Source organism: Pseudonaja textilis, chromosome 4 (assembly GCF_049901715.1).
Source record: "Pseudonaja textilis isolate UNSWEBS1 chromosome 4, rPseTex1.2, whole genome shotgun sequence".
NCBI classification, from domain to species: Eukaryota; Metazoa; Chordata; class Lepidosauria; order Squamata; family Elapidae; genus Pseudonaja; species Pseudonaja textilis.
The window spans coordinates 59,336,012-59,352,122 of record NC_141993.1 but is presented as its reverse complement, the minus strand read 5'-3'; the positions used below and the strand labels follow the sequence as shown (position 1 = coordinate 59,352,122).

The window sequence follows — 16,111 nt, the reverse complement described above, 5'->3', positions numbered from 1 at the left end:
CCCCATACATCATGAACAGAATAATTAGTTATCTGCTAAACTTATGTGATAATTATTTTGTCAAAATAAACCATTTTATAAGGATGCTAGCTCACAGGAAAGACCACTGATATTGCTAGAGTTCAATATCTCTGAGCACATTTTCTGAAGGTTAGCTGAAAAAGTAAAATGTTGACAAATGTAAGCTTTTAAAGAAAAAGAATCAGATTACTGTCTTTCTACAGTATTTTATTCTATTAAAATATGGGTATTTTAAAGTAGTCAGAAATGTTTAAAGTTGTTTCTTGGACAAAGTAACTTTATACATTAAGGGCCATAACTTTTGTCAGAAGGAATATAAATATGATGTTGGACATAATTATAATATTTAATGGACTAGATATTTGTATTTAGAAGATACTAATGAATGATAGATTTATTGATACTTTGGTCAGTTGTCTAAATAATATGTAGTTTCTAGATGATAAGACCTCTGTTACTATGTTATTAAAATTGAAAGTCCCTTGCTTAAAATACTGGAGTTGTATATAACTTAGTATTTTATATTAAAGTCAAATTAACTACAATAATCTTAAATTTTAAAAAGTACGCAAGTCAATTAATTTTACTGTTCTTCCTAGTATTAGAATCTTTAAAAGCGGTATGAAACACTTTTCTTCAAATTGTTAAACCAGCTGTCTTTTTTCCAGTTCATGCAACTATGTTGTAGACTGCTCATACCCTTAAATGCAAGCCTGGGAATGTGTGCTTTAAAAACTGAAAGACAAATTGTACAAGCTTCCATGCATGATGAAGCATGTCTTTTAAGGATTTATACAATCTTGCATTTTGGTTGAACAGGATTTTGAGATACATATTTGAAGCTTTGCTTAACAGAACTTCAAAGAAGCAAGCCTATAATTAGTACTGCACAATATCACCTCATCTTTATTAGTCCTGGAAGCAGCAAACCTTGTTTTAGGCTTCCACAAAAACAAAAACAAGTCTGTCCTTTAAACATAGATTAGAATCAATGCTGATGTCCGGTTCCATTTCAGATATAGTTTGGAAGTTTGGGGAGAAAGGAGCAAAGAGGGAAGGCCTGGTGGGGGAGAGGGAGAGGCACTCACACGTCTACAGGCTGTTATGCATATTTCCATTTCCTTTTAAAACTGGGAACTTTAATTCAGTTACAAATATAAATTTAACCAAATTCAATTAAAAATATAAAATTACAACTTTCTTCACAACAGAATATTAGGACAGATATATGATTGTTCCTAGACCTATATATATTTAAATAGAGATGAGGAAGTGATTGATATTTGTGTACACACACACACACACACACACACACACACACACAGCTCCATGTTCCTTTTTGTATAATTAAATGGCAGTCCATCCATCTGTCCATCCCTCATTTTGGTCACTGACCATAAATATTTATAATCAATACTAATATTGTTGTAGAGCGATGGTAAGGAAGAGGCAGAAGCCAGAGCGTACAACGAACAAGGCTTTATTGCAGAGAATAAAGGGTTGTCGCGTCTGCTTGCTAACTAGCAGACTAGCTGGCGACAACAGGGCTGGCTCTGCTCGACAGCCGGCTTTTATAGCCGACTGTCAAACGGAGCCAGCCAATGGGAGCGGCTGGTGCTCCCGCTCAAACAGCGGACCTGGTTGGGAACTCCAACCAGTTCCACAGACATAACACTCCTTTCCCCCAGCTGGGAACATGCGTAGTCCTGTAGGTAAGTAGGTTGTCTGCGCTGGCGACCAGAACATCGCGGCTCGGGTAAACTGTTGGCTGGTGTCAAGTCCAGGCCCTCGGGACACGCCTCGACGGTCATCGGGGCATGGGCTTGACCTGGCGTAGTGTTCTGAGAGTTCGGCGATTCTCCCTGTTCGGGCTGACCTGGGCGAGTGGCTAGGTCCGGTTGGCAAACTGGCTCGCTCGGCTGTTGGCTCGGTGATTCTAGCCGGAAACTCGGGTCCTCCAGCAAACTCTCCTGATCGACGGGGAAGGCCGGGTCCCGCAGGGAGCTTCCGTCTGGCACCGGCAGGGAGACTTTGGCGCTGGCAGGTTGGGTTGGGTCGGTATCGGCTGCACTTCTCCATCGCCTTCTGAGTTGGTCCACGTGTCTCCGCCACAAGCGTCCATCTTCCAGGAGGACCCTGTAGGATCTTGGACCTGTGACTGACACGACTTGACCTGGTACCCACAAAGGATCCCCCACATAGTTCCTGGCGTACACCAGGTCATGCAAGGCAAAGTCTCTGACCAGACTGTCAGACCCTAAAGGGGTGTCTGGGCAGTAGTGGGGGTGTAACCTGTCCAGGGTGGTCCTAAGGCGTCTCCCCATCAAGAGTTCGGCAGGAGATTTGTTAGTAGTGGTGCAAGGTGTCGTATGTTGGCTGAGAAGGTAAAGAGACAGTTTAGAGTGCCAGTTTTCCTGGCCAAACCTGGCGAGTGCCTCCTTGGCTGACCTAACTGCCCTCTCAGCCATCCCGTTGCTAGCGGGGTGAAAGGGAGCTGTAAGGATGTGTCTGATGCCCAAGTTAGCAACGTACATACTGAACTCACATGATGTGAACTGCGGGCCATTGTCAGACACCAGCGTGTCAGGGAGTCCATGGGTGGCAAATAAACGGGTCAGGGCTTTAACTATTGCTTGGGTGGTGGTCGTGGGAAGCAGGGCCAAGTCTATCCACTTGGAGTAGGAGTCCACGACCACCAAGAAGGTCCTGCCATGCACCAGTCCCGCCAGGTCGATGTGCAGGCGAGACCAAGGGGCACTAGCACTTTCCCACCTGGTGGGCGTGGCAGCTGGTGGGGCAGCCCTGGTTTCTTGGCAAGGTTGGCATGAGCTTACCCAGCTGGCGATTTGGGCATCCATGCCAGGCCACCAAACGTAGCTGTGGGCCAAAGCCTTCATCCTTACGATGCCCGGGTGGCCCTCGTGAAGCACCTTCAGGATGGGTACACGAAGGGTGGCTGGAATGACTACTCTTGTACCCCACAATAGACATCCCTGTAGCTTCGACAGTTCCTGCTGACGGGTTTTAAAAGGAGCAAAGTCAACTGTACATTGAGTTTCCGGCCACCCCCTTCCCACCCAGTCCAGAACCTGGGCAATTATCTTGTCTTTTTTTGAGTGCGCAGCAATGTCCTCGGCTGTCACTGGCAGTTTAAGTTCGTTGACCTCAAAGATGGCGTTAATCGGTGCTGGGTCTTCGACTGGGACTGGTAGGGGGCAGCGACTAAGGGCATCGGCGTGACTCAAGTTCTTGCCAGGTCGATGCACCAACTTGAATGAGTAAGTGGCCAGAAACAAAGTCTATCTGGTCATTCTGGGTGAAAGTACCTGCGGGGTTTGCTTATCTCCAGATAAGAGTCCCAGGAGAGGTTTATGGTCAGTTACAAGTTCAAAATGGTGCCCAAACAAAAATTCATGGAACTTTTTAACTGCAGCAACCGCAGCCAGGGCCTCTTTATCTATTTGACTGTAGTTCCTTTCTGCCGTAGAGAAGGTCCTAGAGAAGAAGGCAATTGGTGCCTCGGAGCCGTTGGGAAGTCTGTGGCTTAGGACAGCCCCAATCCCAAAAGGGGATGTGTCAGCAGCTAGGACCAGGGGGAGTCATTGATCAAACTGAATTAAGACTGCCTCCGATGTGAGTAAGGATTTGACTGACTTGAAAGCATGGGCTTCTTTGGGTCCCCAATGCCAGGGTGAGTCTTTATCTAACAGTCTATGTAAGGGTTCAGCGACAGATGCTTTGTGCGGGAGAAATGAGGCGTAAAAGTTTAGTAGCCCCAGAAAAGCTTGGAGCTCCTTCTTGTTAGTCGGTGTGGGTGCCTCATGGATGGCCTTTACCTTGGACTCAATTGGGTGGATGCCAGAGGCGTCTAACCTATAACCCAGAAAGTCCACTTGCCTAGTGGCGATGGCGCACTTCTCCCTTTTAAGCTTGAGGCCATGCTGCCTAAACTTCTCTAGAACCGCCCTGACCCTCTGTATGAGCTGAGGTCTGTCAATAGCTGAGACTAAGATGTCATCGAAATAAGGAACAACCCCTGGGAGACCTTGGAGAATCCTTTCCATGAGTGATTGGAATATACCCGGGGCCACACTTACACCGAATTGGAGGCGTTTACATTTGAATGCCCCTCTATGAGTGACTATGGTTTGTAATTCAGCTGTCTGATCATCAACAGGGAACTGTTGGTATGCCTGGGACATATCTAACTTGGTGAAAATGGTGCCGGGTTCGAAGGTGTGTAACAGGTGCTGAATAACAGGGACAGGGTATGCGCTGAATTGTAGGTAACGGTTGAGGGTGGTTTTGTAGTCTGCGCAGATTCTTAAACTGCCATCCTTCTTGAGTGGGGTGACTATGGGGGTCTCCCATTTGGCAAAATCAGTAGGTTCTAACACCCCTTGCTTAAATAGCTTATCTAATTCTGCGTCCAATTTGGGACGGATGGCGAAAGGCACCCTGCGTGGCTTTAGGCGAAGAGGGATTGCCTGGGGGTCTACAGAGAAAGAGATGGGGGTGCCAGAATAGCAACCCAGCTCGCTGCTAAACACATCAGAATAATCTGAAAATAATGCATCTACGTCAGAAGTTGAGACAGCATGGATCCCAGTTACACTAAGGCCGAGGAGGAAACCAATCTAGCCCCAACAGGCTGGGGAGGGCACCATTAACAACCACTAAAGGCAAATGGCCTTTAAAGGCTTGGAATTGAACGAAAAACTTGCCTTTCCGAGGACAGGGATGTTCTTGCCCTGGTAGTCCCGCAGTGTCAGGTGGCATCTTTATAGCTGCTTCTTTGACAGCCTGGGCTGGATCTTCTTCAGAGTTCCCCAGGAGATGATTGAGAGCGCAGATCCCGTGTCTACCTCCATCCTGCAGGGTTTACCTTCTAGGAAAACAGAAATTTTGATTTTATCAGGGGTTTGGGAAGTATGGTTAGCGTGGTAGCAGGTATAGCAGTCCTCCACTTGCCTTTGGGAATTAGAAGGTGGTGGAGGTCTTTGAGGCATAGTGCGCCCTGCTTGGCAGACTCTAGCGAGGTGACCCTTCTTTTGGCAATTCAGGCAGATGGTGTTTCTAAACCTGCAGGACGCCCTAGAGTGGGAGCCTCCGCAGGTTAGGCAAATGGGAGGTTGTTTGGGGGCGAAGTTGTTTCTCAGTCCCGCTCCTACCTGTGAAGGCTTCTGATGCTTAAGGCGGTTAATGTCTGATGAGTCTGTGGGGTCTACTTCACTGAGCACTTCTTCTGAATGGATGGTGGAGCTGCTGGGCTTTAATGGAGTGCCTTGAATCTCGGCTGCTGATTGGGCAGAGAGCTCGGCAGCTAGGGCTTCCTCCATGGCTAGGGATAGATTCAAGTCCTTTTTTGCCAGCAAACGTCTTTGGAGTCTCTAACCCCACAGATGATCTGGTCCAACAACATGTCTTCTAAATAGTCTTTGAACCCGCACTGCAAGGCAGCTGTCCTCAGGGCTGCCATATACTCGTTGATTGACTCCCCCTCTGCCTGTTTTCTAATTCTGAAGGCGTACCTCCTGGCTATCTGGGATGGTTTTGGCGAGTAGTGGTTGGAGAGGATTTCTTGTAGTTCATCCCATGGGACGCTTCTGATAGCGCGTGGGGCGACTAACGCTGTAGCGGTGTCAAAAACTGCAGCCCCACAATAGCTGAGGAAATAGGACTTCTTCCTATGTTCAGCAGCGTCAGCTAACCCGATGGCATTGAGGAAATGGCTGAAACGATTTTTGTAGGAGTCCCACGTTTCTTCGTTTGGCTTGAATGGTGGGAATGCTGGATTAGCATTCATTGTGAAAATGCAGGGTTCGTCTTCTTCAGTCGTCTTTTGAACTCGCGCTCTTAAAAGAGCGCAGGCTGTGACTGTCTCTCTAGGCTACGGAGCTCTTTTTGAATTTCGCGCTCTTTGTGAGCGCTGGCGGCTGCGGCTACAGCACCCGTGGCTCGCTTCAGTGAGTACAGCTCAAAGCAATGGCGGTTTTTGAATTTCGCGCTCTTTGTGAGCGTTGGCGGCTGCGGATTCAGCGCTCGTGGCTTCGCTCTCAGTGACTACAGCTCTTTGAAGCAGACACGTCTGGCTAGCCTTCGACCGAATCCCATCCTCGTCGCCAGTGTTGTAGAGCGATGGTAAGGAAGAGGCAGAAGCCAGAGCGTACAACGAACAAGGCTTTATTGCAGAGAATAAAGGGTTGTCGCGTCCGCTTGCTAACTAGCAGACTAGCTGGCGACAACAGGGCTGGCTCTGCTCGACAGCCGGCTTTTATAGCTGACTGTCAAACGGAGCCAGCCAATGGGAGCGGCTGGTGCTCCCGCTCAAACAGCGGACCTGGTTGGGAACTCCAACCAGTTCCACAGACATAACAAATATTAAAACAATTCCCAAGGTACTAGTTAAATAACTAGTACCATAGGTACTATAAACTAGAATTTAAGGTCCTAGCATAACTATAAAAGCATAGGATGTTTCTTTGTGTGATTGTGTGTGTGTAGGATTTCAAAATCAACTATGAATACAACTATATATGTTTATGTAAGAGGTTTACAATTATATAATGCTAACCAACAGTACACATATGGCTAAAACAGAACATAGAATCACTAAAATGTAAAAACCTACTAGTATTTCAAAATGATTATTAATAATATGGCTACAATACTATGGGGCAGAAATTTAAGTAGGACTTAGAGATAACAAAATATTTAAAGACTGAATAGACATTGCCCTAATCATCCTGAACACTCCGATGCCTAAGAGCAAAGAATTGGGGCAAATAGCTGTAACATTCTGTATAAAATACCCATAAAATAAAATTAGCAAGCAGCTATGTCAATGATATACATAATCAAAAGGAAAATCATAACATACCATTTCTTGCTTACTTTACTCCACATTGGAAGAGATGTGGAAGAGGATTCCTAGTGCAGGGATAAACTTTCTCTCTCTCTCTCTGTGTGTGTGTGTGTAACCATGCTATATTTTAAATTTCAATTTCAGTTTTTGAAAGAGTAAACAGAGTATTGTAAAGGTAGGACTAAAAGTTTTTTTTTCTTTTGACTTTTGATTTTTTGAAGAACAAAAAATTATTAACAAAATGGGCAAAATCATGCTAGAAAATCAATGATTTTGCTCCCAAATTTGGCACTTTGATCTTTAGTTTCCAAAGGGTTTTCAATATTTTTGTGTGTCCTTGAAACTTTCAGATATCAGTTGATGTCTGGAAAATTACAGCCGAATGTGGTAGATTCTTCTGAATGTAAGAGCAGAAATGCAGAGAATGTAAGCAACAAATTTCCACAAACAGTTATTATGCAGGTTAAGGATAAGAGAACAGAGTTGTGCTGCAGAAGATGAAAAGGTTGACATGATTGGAAAAATATTTTGACCTGGGATTCCTGGACTCTTAGAAACAGCAAATGTCATAAACGGTTAAATGTATGCTTTATAGTTGTGTTTATACAGGAGTTCATGACAGCCTGATCCAGACATAGAAATGGACTAGAAGATTTTAAAATGAATCATACTTGAAACTATCAAATAAATTAGTCACTGTATATAAAAAACTTCACATAAAAATATGAATGGTATAGCAAAGATCTCAACTGAGAGAATTACTCATTTCATATATTCTTTTTTCCACCAATGAAATGAAATGAAATAAAATTAAATGGATTCATAAAATATTCTTTCATTGTAATACACATATTCATGTCATCTAACCATAACTCTAACCTGATATATAGAATTTGTTAAATATATAAAACCATTAAATATTTGTTTAGATTTTTTTTTAATATCCCAATGAATATACAGAAAAGCATCCCCAACAGGGGTGGGATTCGACCGGTTCTATCAGTTTCTATAGAACCCCTTGTTAACTTTCTAAGCAGTTCTGAGAACCCATAGTTAGAAGCAATCTCCTTTTGTTTTTTTCTACACTTATTACATTCTTGGCAGACAGCCTAAACTTACTGTCTCTGGAGCTTATGAGGCTTGGCTTTCTTAAAGGGGAAGGGTTATTTTACACTGCTGTTGGGAGAAAATACTTCCCTGGACAATCAGCACTTTGAAGAAATCATTGAATAATGAAGCAAAGCTTGTAGTGACAGGGAACCAAGATGATTGACACTCAGCAAAGCTTCTTGGCTAGCTAGAAAGATTAACATTCAAACACGAGTTTACATACCCTTTCTGAGTTTTGGTCTAAAACTGGTTTTTAGTGAAGGTTAATTCTGTGCTTGGTGACATTTAATCCTGTGTTTATTGATGGGATAATTTTCCCTATTCAGCTTCATCAAGCAACAGCTACTGTTATGATTTAATTATTTGTATTGTGTTTGAATTTTTGCCTTATGGTTTCTTTTTCTATCTGGGGAGGGGGTCTTCATCACTGCTTTAGTACTATCTCACTGTCCTTTTGGGGTATACTTCCAAGAGGCAGGATGCAAGCTTGGCACTGATTTTTTTACTGCCTTTCTGGGGAACATCTTTCCTTAAATCTAGGTGATTCCCTTAGGATATCTTGTGAGGTGAGTGAGACCAGCTGGTATCTTTAAGTGGTGTAACTGGATCTAAGGATTGCTTATCCTGGGTGTGCTTTTTCTGGAGAGTTTAAATGACCTCTCTGCTAAAGGGTTTCACTTTATGAGCAAGAATTGGCTGCTTGATAGTTATCACTGCATTTTAACTATTTTCATTCCTCAAGGTGCTCTGGCACCTGCCTGATTTGTAACTCTGGCTTGCAGGTATTTTTAATATAATGATTGGTATTTAGGGCAGCTTTTTGCAAGCAAAGAAACTTTTTGTATTTTTGTACAGGTAATCCTTGACGTACAACAGTTCATTTAGTGACCATTCAAAATTACAATGGCACTGAAAAAAGTGACTTATGACCATTTTTCACACTTATGATCATTGCAGCATCCCGACTGTCATGAGAGGCTAGGTGAGAAGCACCCCTTTACATGAATGATGTCAAGTTGGCCATGCCCACCCAGTCACATGACAACAAAGCCACACCTTACCAACTAAGCCACGCCCACAGAATTGGTTGTTAAAAAAATTGAATCCCACTCCTGATCCCCAGCCATCATAAATGATCCTGTTGCTCCATGGTCATATGACCATATGTTGAAAGGGTCCAGCTTTATAGCTACTGATAGTATTTGGCACTCCTGCAATGATTCTTGATGGTTTTTTGTTGGTTTAAAAAAAAAATCAGACAGTCTGCAATCTACTATAAAAGAAATATGTGTATAATAAGTAAACAAAATCACTAAACAGGCTAATATTTAAAGACACCAGACAGTTAAAATTGCTGTTGGCTTAAAATAAAGTTTTAATTTAATTTTGACTTGAAAGCTTTTTTGTTATATAATCACTCCCATCAATTTGTTAAAATTCTAAGATCTATACACATTTTAGTGAACTGGTAAATGAATATATATAAAAAGATTTCCAAAATTAATTAGATATTAGATATATTTTGTAATATACAAAAGATTTCCAAAATTAATTATATAGAAAATCAGGATTTTTTCTGTTGAAATCACATTCTAGTTTAGGTACATTGTCATAGCAAACCTTTTATTTTCTAGTTTATTTTTATGTATTGTTGGAATAAGTTGCCTTTTTAACTGATAAATATTAGGACTTCAAAACTGATTTGGAAGTGTTTTGGACCTCATGAAAACACAACAATTCTCAGCAATTCATTAAGGCAGCCTCTTTTAGACTAGCATTACTTTAAAAAAAAACCTTTAAAAAACCAATTTATTAGAGTCATAAGGTGATTCTTAAAACAATAACATCTTTACTTATGCCTTGCACAGATGTTTGATAGCACTGGGCTCCTTAATGAATTGGAAAGAGATATTATGCTCTCACTCATGTAAGCTCCAAGTATTTCTTTCAATTCAATTGCAAAATGTTCAAATGTCTATCCATTTGAGGAGATTGATTACATTGTACTGTGTTAACCTTCTTCAGTACCAGCTCTCCAGATGTATGAGGTCCCATGGCTATCATAAATAATCAGTATGGAAAAAAAAAGAATTTCTGCGCCTCACAGGGTCTGAATAGACTGAAAATATTTCTTTATGATAAATTTCCACTAGAGTTGCCACAACCTTGTACACTTTGTTCAGTGTGACATCTCTATGGGATAAATGTGCTGAAGGAGCTGAAAGATTCAGAAAAATAAAGTCTCTGAAAATACCCACTGTAATCTCAGATCACTTCCATGTGCATGGCTGGTCCATTCCAGGATCAGTTCTGCAGCCTAGAAGACACCCTGCTTTTGAAGTTCCGGGAGACTGTTCTGACGCTGAACAACTGAGCTTCCAATTCAGCTATTGCTTCAAATTTAAAATTCTATAAACTTTCTGATTGTAGAAGGAATCTACAGAATTACTTCTCTAAATTGCCTTGGATGGTGAATACCTTTTAACTCACCAAATATTATTTATCTTAGTTGAGATAGGTATTCTGAAAAACTTGAAGGAAATAAAAAAATGGTGGAAGACTACAGTTTGATACAAACAGGAATAATTTAATGTTCAACCATAGCTTCCAATTCAGTAGTAGAATTTAATTTTCTCTAGTTTTAGTTGGACTCTTAACATTTATTAATTGAAATTATACTGGTTAAGTACTTTAACAACATCCAGTAGAATATTCACTCAGTCATAATTCATGACTTACTTAAGATTAGATACTGTTCTCTGCAATAGAAAACTGTTCAGTTTGGCCTTCCCAAACCTGGGGCTCTTTAGAATACTGAACTTTAAGACCTGGTATTTCAGGTTGGTAAATGCAGGTTTAGACTCTGCTGTATTGATACATTGTTCATATAACACTATGGAAGAAATTTTAGGCAATAATTATAATAAAAAGTTGGTGTACCTGGTCAAGTTTCCAGTGAAATTCTGCAGGACGAAAGGTATCAGCTTGGTCAAAATCTTTCCGTAACAAAAATACTAGTCGACAATTATGTACATAAAGTGCATAATGGTGTCGATTCATTTCTAAAAAAAATAGACCAAGATGAGAAATATATCGGTATGTGTAATGATTTATTAAAATCATATTATACAATTAATTAATTAGAAACTAAATTATTACAAATCAATACTTGATTCAGTGATAAAAGAGATCTTGAGGCTAATTCTTATAAGAGTTTGTTATTTTTCAATATCTGCTTGCATTGAACATTTAACTTTGAAAGAAGAATGAAGAAAGTACAGATTTTGAGTTACCTGTTTTATCAGAATTACACAAAATAGTTTCTTTCTCTGCTCTTAACCCTGGACTTGGGCCATGTTTCATCCACATGGTGATGGTAAAGTGATCAGTTAGATTCTTTGGTACTATTCCATCAGGAATTTTGGCACCTTGCTTTCCATCAAATTTAAAAACCATATCATTGCTGTCCATCAGAAGACCAGCTGTCCAGTTATTTGCAGCACTGTGTGTTGGTAGCAGGTCAATGGCACCTGAAGACGCTCCTGTGGATGGCATACAATGAAGAGATTGATGAGAGACTAATGAGAAAGCTGTATGAAATCCAGGATCACCCTTCATTGTTTCATTTTAATGATAACAGACATTTTTTGGATTTAATCTTCTCAGGCTTAATTCTTGTCCATTAAAAGAGTATTAGAGGCAGCAGCAGGACTAAGTAAGTTTGTAGATAGCCACTGCTTCATCAGAATGACAAAAGACTATGCTAGCTAGACCAGTAGCCCTGTTTTAGTTATATTTTAATTTATAAAAAAGAACTTTGATCTATATAATTATGGTATTCATATTGTTAACATGTGGGTTATGGCTATTTGTCAACCTAGTAATCAATAATTTTCTTCAAACCCTTAACAATAGATAATTTCTTAAAGTACAACCAATGTCCCCTTATAAACTGATTATAAAAATTAATAACAGTAAAAATAAAAATAAAATGTCCATCATTATATTAATCTTCTTTTGTTGACTCAGAATTAACTGGACTGGACTAAAAGACCTCCAAAGTCCCTTCCAACTCTGTTATTCTGATACTTTTCTGCTTACTACCTCAATTCTTCTCTAGATACAATATGGAAAATCTATAGCTAGTTACAAGGTTTGTGTGGAATTTGTAAATGTTTTGATCTATAATAGCTGTTAGTTGGATAATGTTGGGATTGAAGTCACATAAACTGATTGGGTTATGTGACCATTGGTGTGGCAGGTCCAATTAAGACATTTGGACTGACTGAGAAATCCAGTTTGGTAATTTCATTTTAGTGATGAAATTACTCCCATCATCCTTGCAGAACCCCAGTAAAAGAACTGTATTAATTAGTTAACAAGCTGGATATATGGTCATATGTATCCTTCTACATAAACAAATAACCTATTTTCTCTGATATATAGATATTGAAAAGGATCAAATTCTACTCATAAAATGCAGCAAATATTTCAGAATTAAGATTTTCTGCTGACTTTGTACTAGCAAATTCTTTTTTTTTTTTCAGAATATTGTTTATTTAAATTATATATCCACTTATTACTGGCTTCAGGCCTGCTAATTGCAGACATGTGATCCTTGTCCCCATGTAATCGAATGTTAACAGAAAAGAAATGTGTCTTTTAGTTTCTACATAAATACCACTACTGTCATTACCAGCTCATAAACACATACAATTACAAATAAATTAATATGTACCACATAATTTCTGCAGAGATTTTTCTGAATATGTCTCACGGTCGCAGCCTTTTCCAATATAATTAGTCTGAAGCTCAACGGTGGCATGGATAGAAGAAACAGGTCCATCACAGGTCTCCAGATGAATAATAGGAAATAAAGGTATGCTCCCTGAACCAGGCTTGTACTCAATATGCCTTTTCCAGTCTAATAATAGAAATATTATTACATACTACAACATGGCCAATAATATAACAAGTTTTATATCTCTATAGACTTTTTTTGTATTTTGTGCATTTTTAGAAACAGAAATGTGAACAGAAGCTTGTGTTTTAAAAAACAAATAGTCAGAAGTAGAATTTAAAAACATGTCATTAAAAAAATGAAATGCAACTGCAGATTTTTTTGTTCTCAGCTGAGTATACATAAAGAACTTAATGTAAAAGTCAACCAAAAGAAAACAAAATTGTTGGGAAGCTGTTCAAAATCTACCAAGATAAGATTTCATAATAAAGAGATTTATTTTTGTTCCATTCTACTCAAAGGGAGTACACACTTAAATCATACATACTGTACATTTTCAATCTGTTCAGGTGTTTGGAATTACCACATTTCTACAATGAGTTTCATTTTCCAAGCAGACATTCATCTGAATGCATGCAGGAGATAAGTTGGGCTAGCTTTTCTCTTGCAGACATTTGTATTGAATGCTAAAATGTTACAGGAAAACTTTCAATCTTCTGGATGATATCTTCAGGGAATAACAATTAAATTTAGATGATACTTGAATGTGGCTTTATATTGCTTTCCCGTTCGTTAGATTCTAGCTCAGATCTTATTTTTCCCTATCAGGCATCTGACTTTTCCTGTGAGTCTACATACCTGGCTGCAAACTAGCTGCATAGATAGGTTTTTAATAAACTTCCTTGTGCATTCAAGGTATATATGAGAATAGTTCATGTTTGTTGGTTAAATTCTCCTTGGCCAGGAATCCTTAGTATATTCCAAGACAGAAAATTTTGATTCATCTAAGATTATTTCCACATGTTGAATGCTCTACAAATACAGGAGCAGGACGACTTTGTGTCCTTATGAAATGGCAAACACATACATACTCTAAAGAATCTCATAAATGCATTTATATTTCAGTGAACTTCAAGTGAACTTTACTTAGGTACAACTATGCATATTCATGTATCACTAATTCAGTCCTTGCTTCCATTCGTTTGACCAAGACCTGTTATCTTCCTCATTGCAAAAATTTAAGCCATGCCGTTCTTATTAAAGTATGCAAATAGAGTAGCAATAAATTTACCTAAGTCATTTTATATTAATAACTTTTTGGTTCTGTAATATTCTAAGGAATATTTTTGAATAGTTTGAATAGTTTTGAATAGTTTGATTATTCTGATCATCCTTCTATACCCACAAAAATTCTAATACAGACATGTATGAAGCAGACTCAGAAACAGTTGTCACAATGGGTTATATTCGGAGATTTTCAATAAGAGTCACTGCTGTAAGATGAATATCATATCATGTTTAGTTAGTTTTTTTCAATGCCATGGATTTGTTCCATGGCATATATTTAGGTGTAATGGAAGGATACAAAGATAGTCATTAATTTTTATATTTTTAAAAGTTCCTAGAGTTTTAAAATTTATGTCATAATACATTGCCAAACACATGAATGTAATGCACATTACTGTTTCTTAATATTCCGTTCCCTCTGTCCCTCCCTTCCTGTCTTCTTTCTTCTAAGAAAAAAAAACATATTTCTACATTAATACATTAATATGGGTTAATATGGTTCGGTGTGCCATGTGAAGAAGTGATATGACAGCTGTTCAGAATTTCCCAGCACAAAATAAATCCAATGATTTGCCATAAATTTCAACACATTATAAGTTTTATTTGCAACCTGAAAACCTAACTATATTCCAGCTCAGTGCAGTGTGGAACATTAATACGGTACTTTTATAGCGCTTGGGCAAAAGCAGGCCATGTTGTTTCAAAGAAAGTCCCTTAAGGAATATTTTACTTTAATCAGGATGACTGAATTACAATACCACGATTTCAAAATGAGACTCGAGGGCTTTTTAACAATACTTTTAACAATACTGCCAGCTTTTACCCACATATATGTTTGTAGATACATGATTAGAGACCTTTCATATTTAATTTTAGTAATCACTAAAATTAATGATTTTAAACAACAATCATTATAATTAAAGATTCCTATTTTCCCAGTGAATTTTTACAAATACATTGCTTAATTGTCAAAGAGACTTAGATGTTGCACTCATTATTTAAAGTAATAGTCCAACTTAAATTGTAATTAATATACCCAGATATATCTTATGCAAGACTTTCAAGACAAAATAGACTGCTGATATGCAAATTTTGTGAATGCTATATTTTGCTTTAGTTCAAATAATAATTTACTATTTGTAAATGAAAACAGATATAATAATTATTCCATATATAGAAAAAGAGCCACAAACCAATATTTCAGTTCTTTAAACTGAATTTAAACTCTTAAATTTATACTGTAAACCTTGTTATCTTTATAGTTAGCGGTTGTACCCTAATTCCACTTTAAAACATTTGCATTCAAACAAAACTATGAAAATAGTGTTCTTTCCTGTAAATGATCCAAAGTGGAATTGTTTTTGATTTTACAATAAAGATACTTAGAAAATGTTTTTCCTCTTTTTCATCTTAATCCTAAATTGAGGTGGGTTGCTTATTACAATATAGAGACAAATAAAAGGCCATTGTCCAATAGCTCTAGAAAACTAGGTAATAAATCAATCCATACTGTTTGTCAGGATATTCTAGGACCGTGATGGCAAACCTATGGCACACGTGCCAAAAGTGGCACACAGAGCCATCTCTTCTGGCATGCCAGCTGTCGTCCATTACTCTTCTGGGTGCCAGCCAGCTGGTCTTTGCACACGCATGCGCACCATAAAATGGAGGACCAGGTGGCTGGCAGTGCAGGCATGCTGGGGAACTGTTCTTCCGGTTTCTGGCACTCTAGTGTGCATGCACACGCTCCTGTTTTGGCACTCGGTCCCAAAAAGGTTCACCAACACTATTCTAGGACAGAGATCAGCTAACCTCTTAAAAGATCAGTAATTAGGAAGCCATCACATGCTAATATCTGTTCCAATGAGACAGATAATGCTACTAAATGAACTTTATTTTTCTTTGCTCACTGGGCATAGAATTAATATTCCACAATACTATCATTTTTGTGAGTAAATGTAACATTTTTTATTTTTAAAATCTTGTTAAGATTTATTTCAGCATTTATACTATAAGATTTCCCACCTCAACATGATAGGAAACCCTGCTCACATTTCTGGCACTTGTGGTTAGAAAAAATGACAAAG

The 16,111-nt window shown here is 38.9% G+C and overlaps 1 protein-coding gene across 1 annotated transcript in view; it reads right to left on the bottom strand.

Moving 5' to 3' along the window:
* CLSTN2 (calsyntenin 2) overlaps positions 1-16,111 on the bottom strand; it is a 280,095-nt gene that overhangs the window by 67,741 nt on the left and 196,243 nt on the right. Inside the window, exons 6-8 of the mRNA XM_026701502.2 lie at positions 12,735-12,920; positions 11,290-11,538; positions 10,937-11,058 (exon numbers count right to left, since the gene is read on the bottom strand). Of these exons, the coding sequence (XP_026557287.2) occupies positions 10,937-11,058; positions 11,290-11,538; positions 12,735-12,920 (557 nt within the window). The remainder of the gene's footprint in view (positions 1-10,936; positions 11,059-11,289; positions 11,539-12,734; positions 12,921-16,111) is intronic.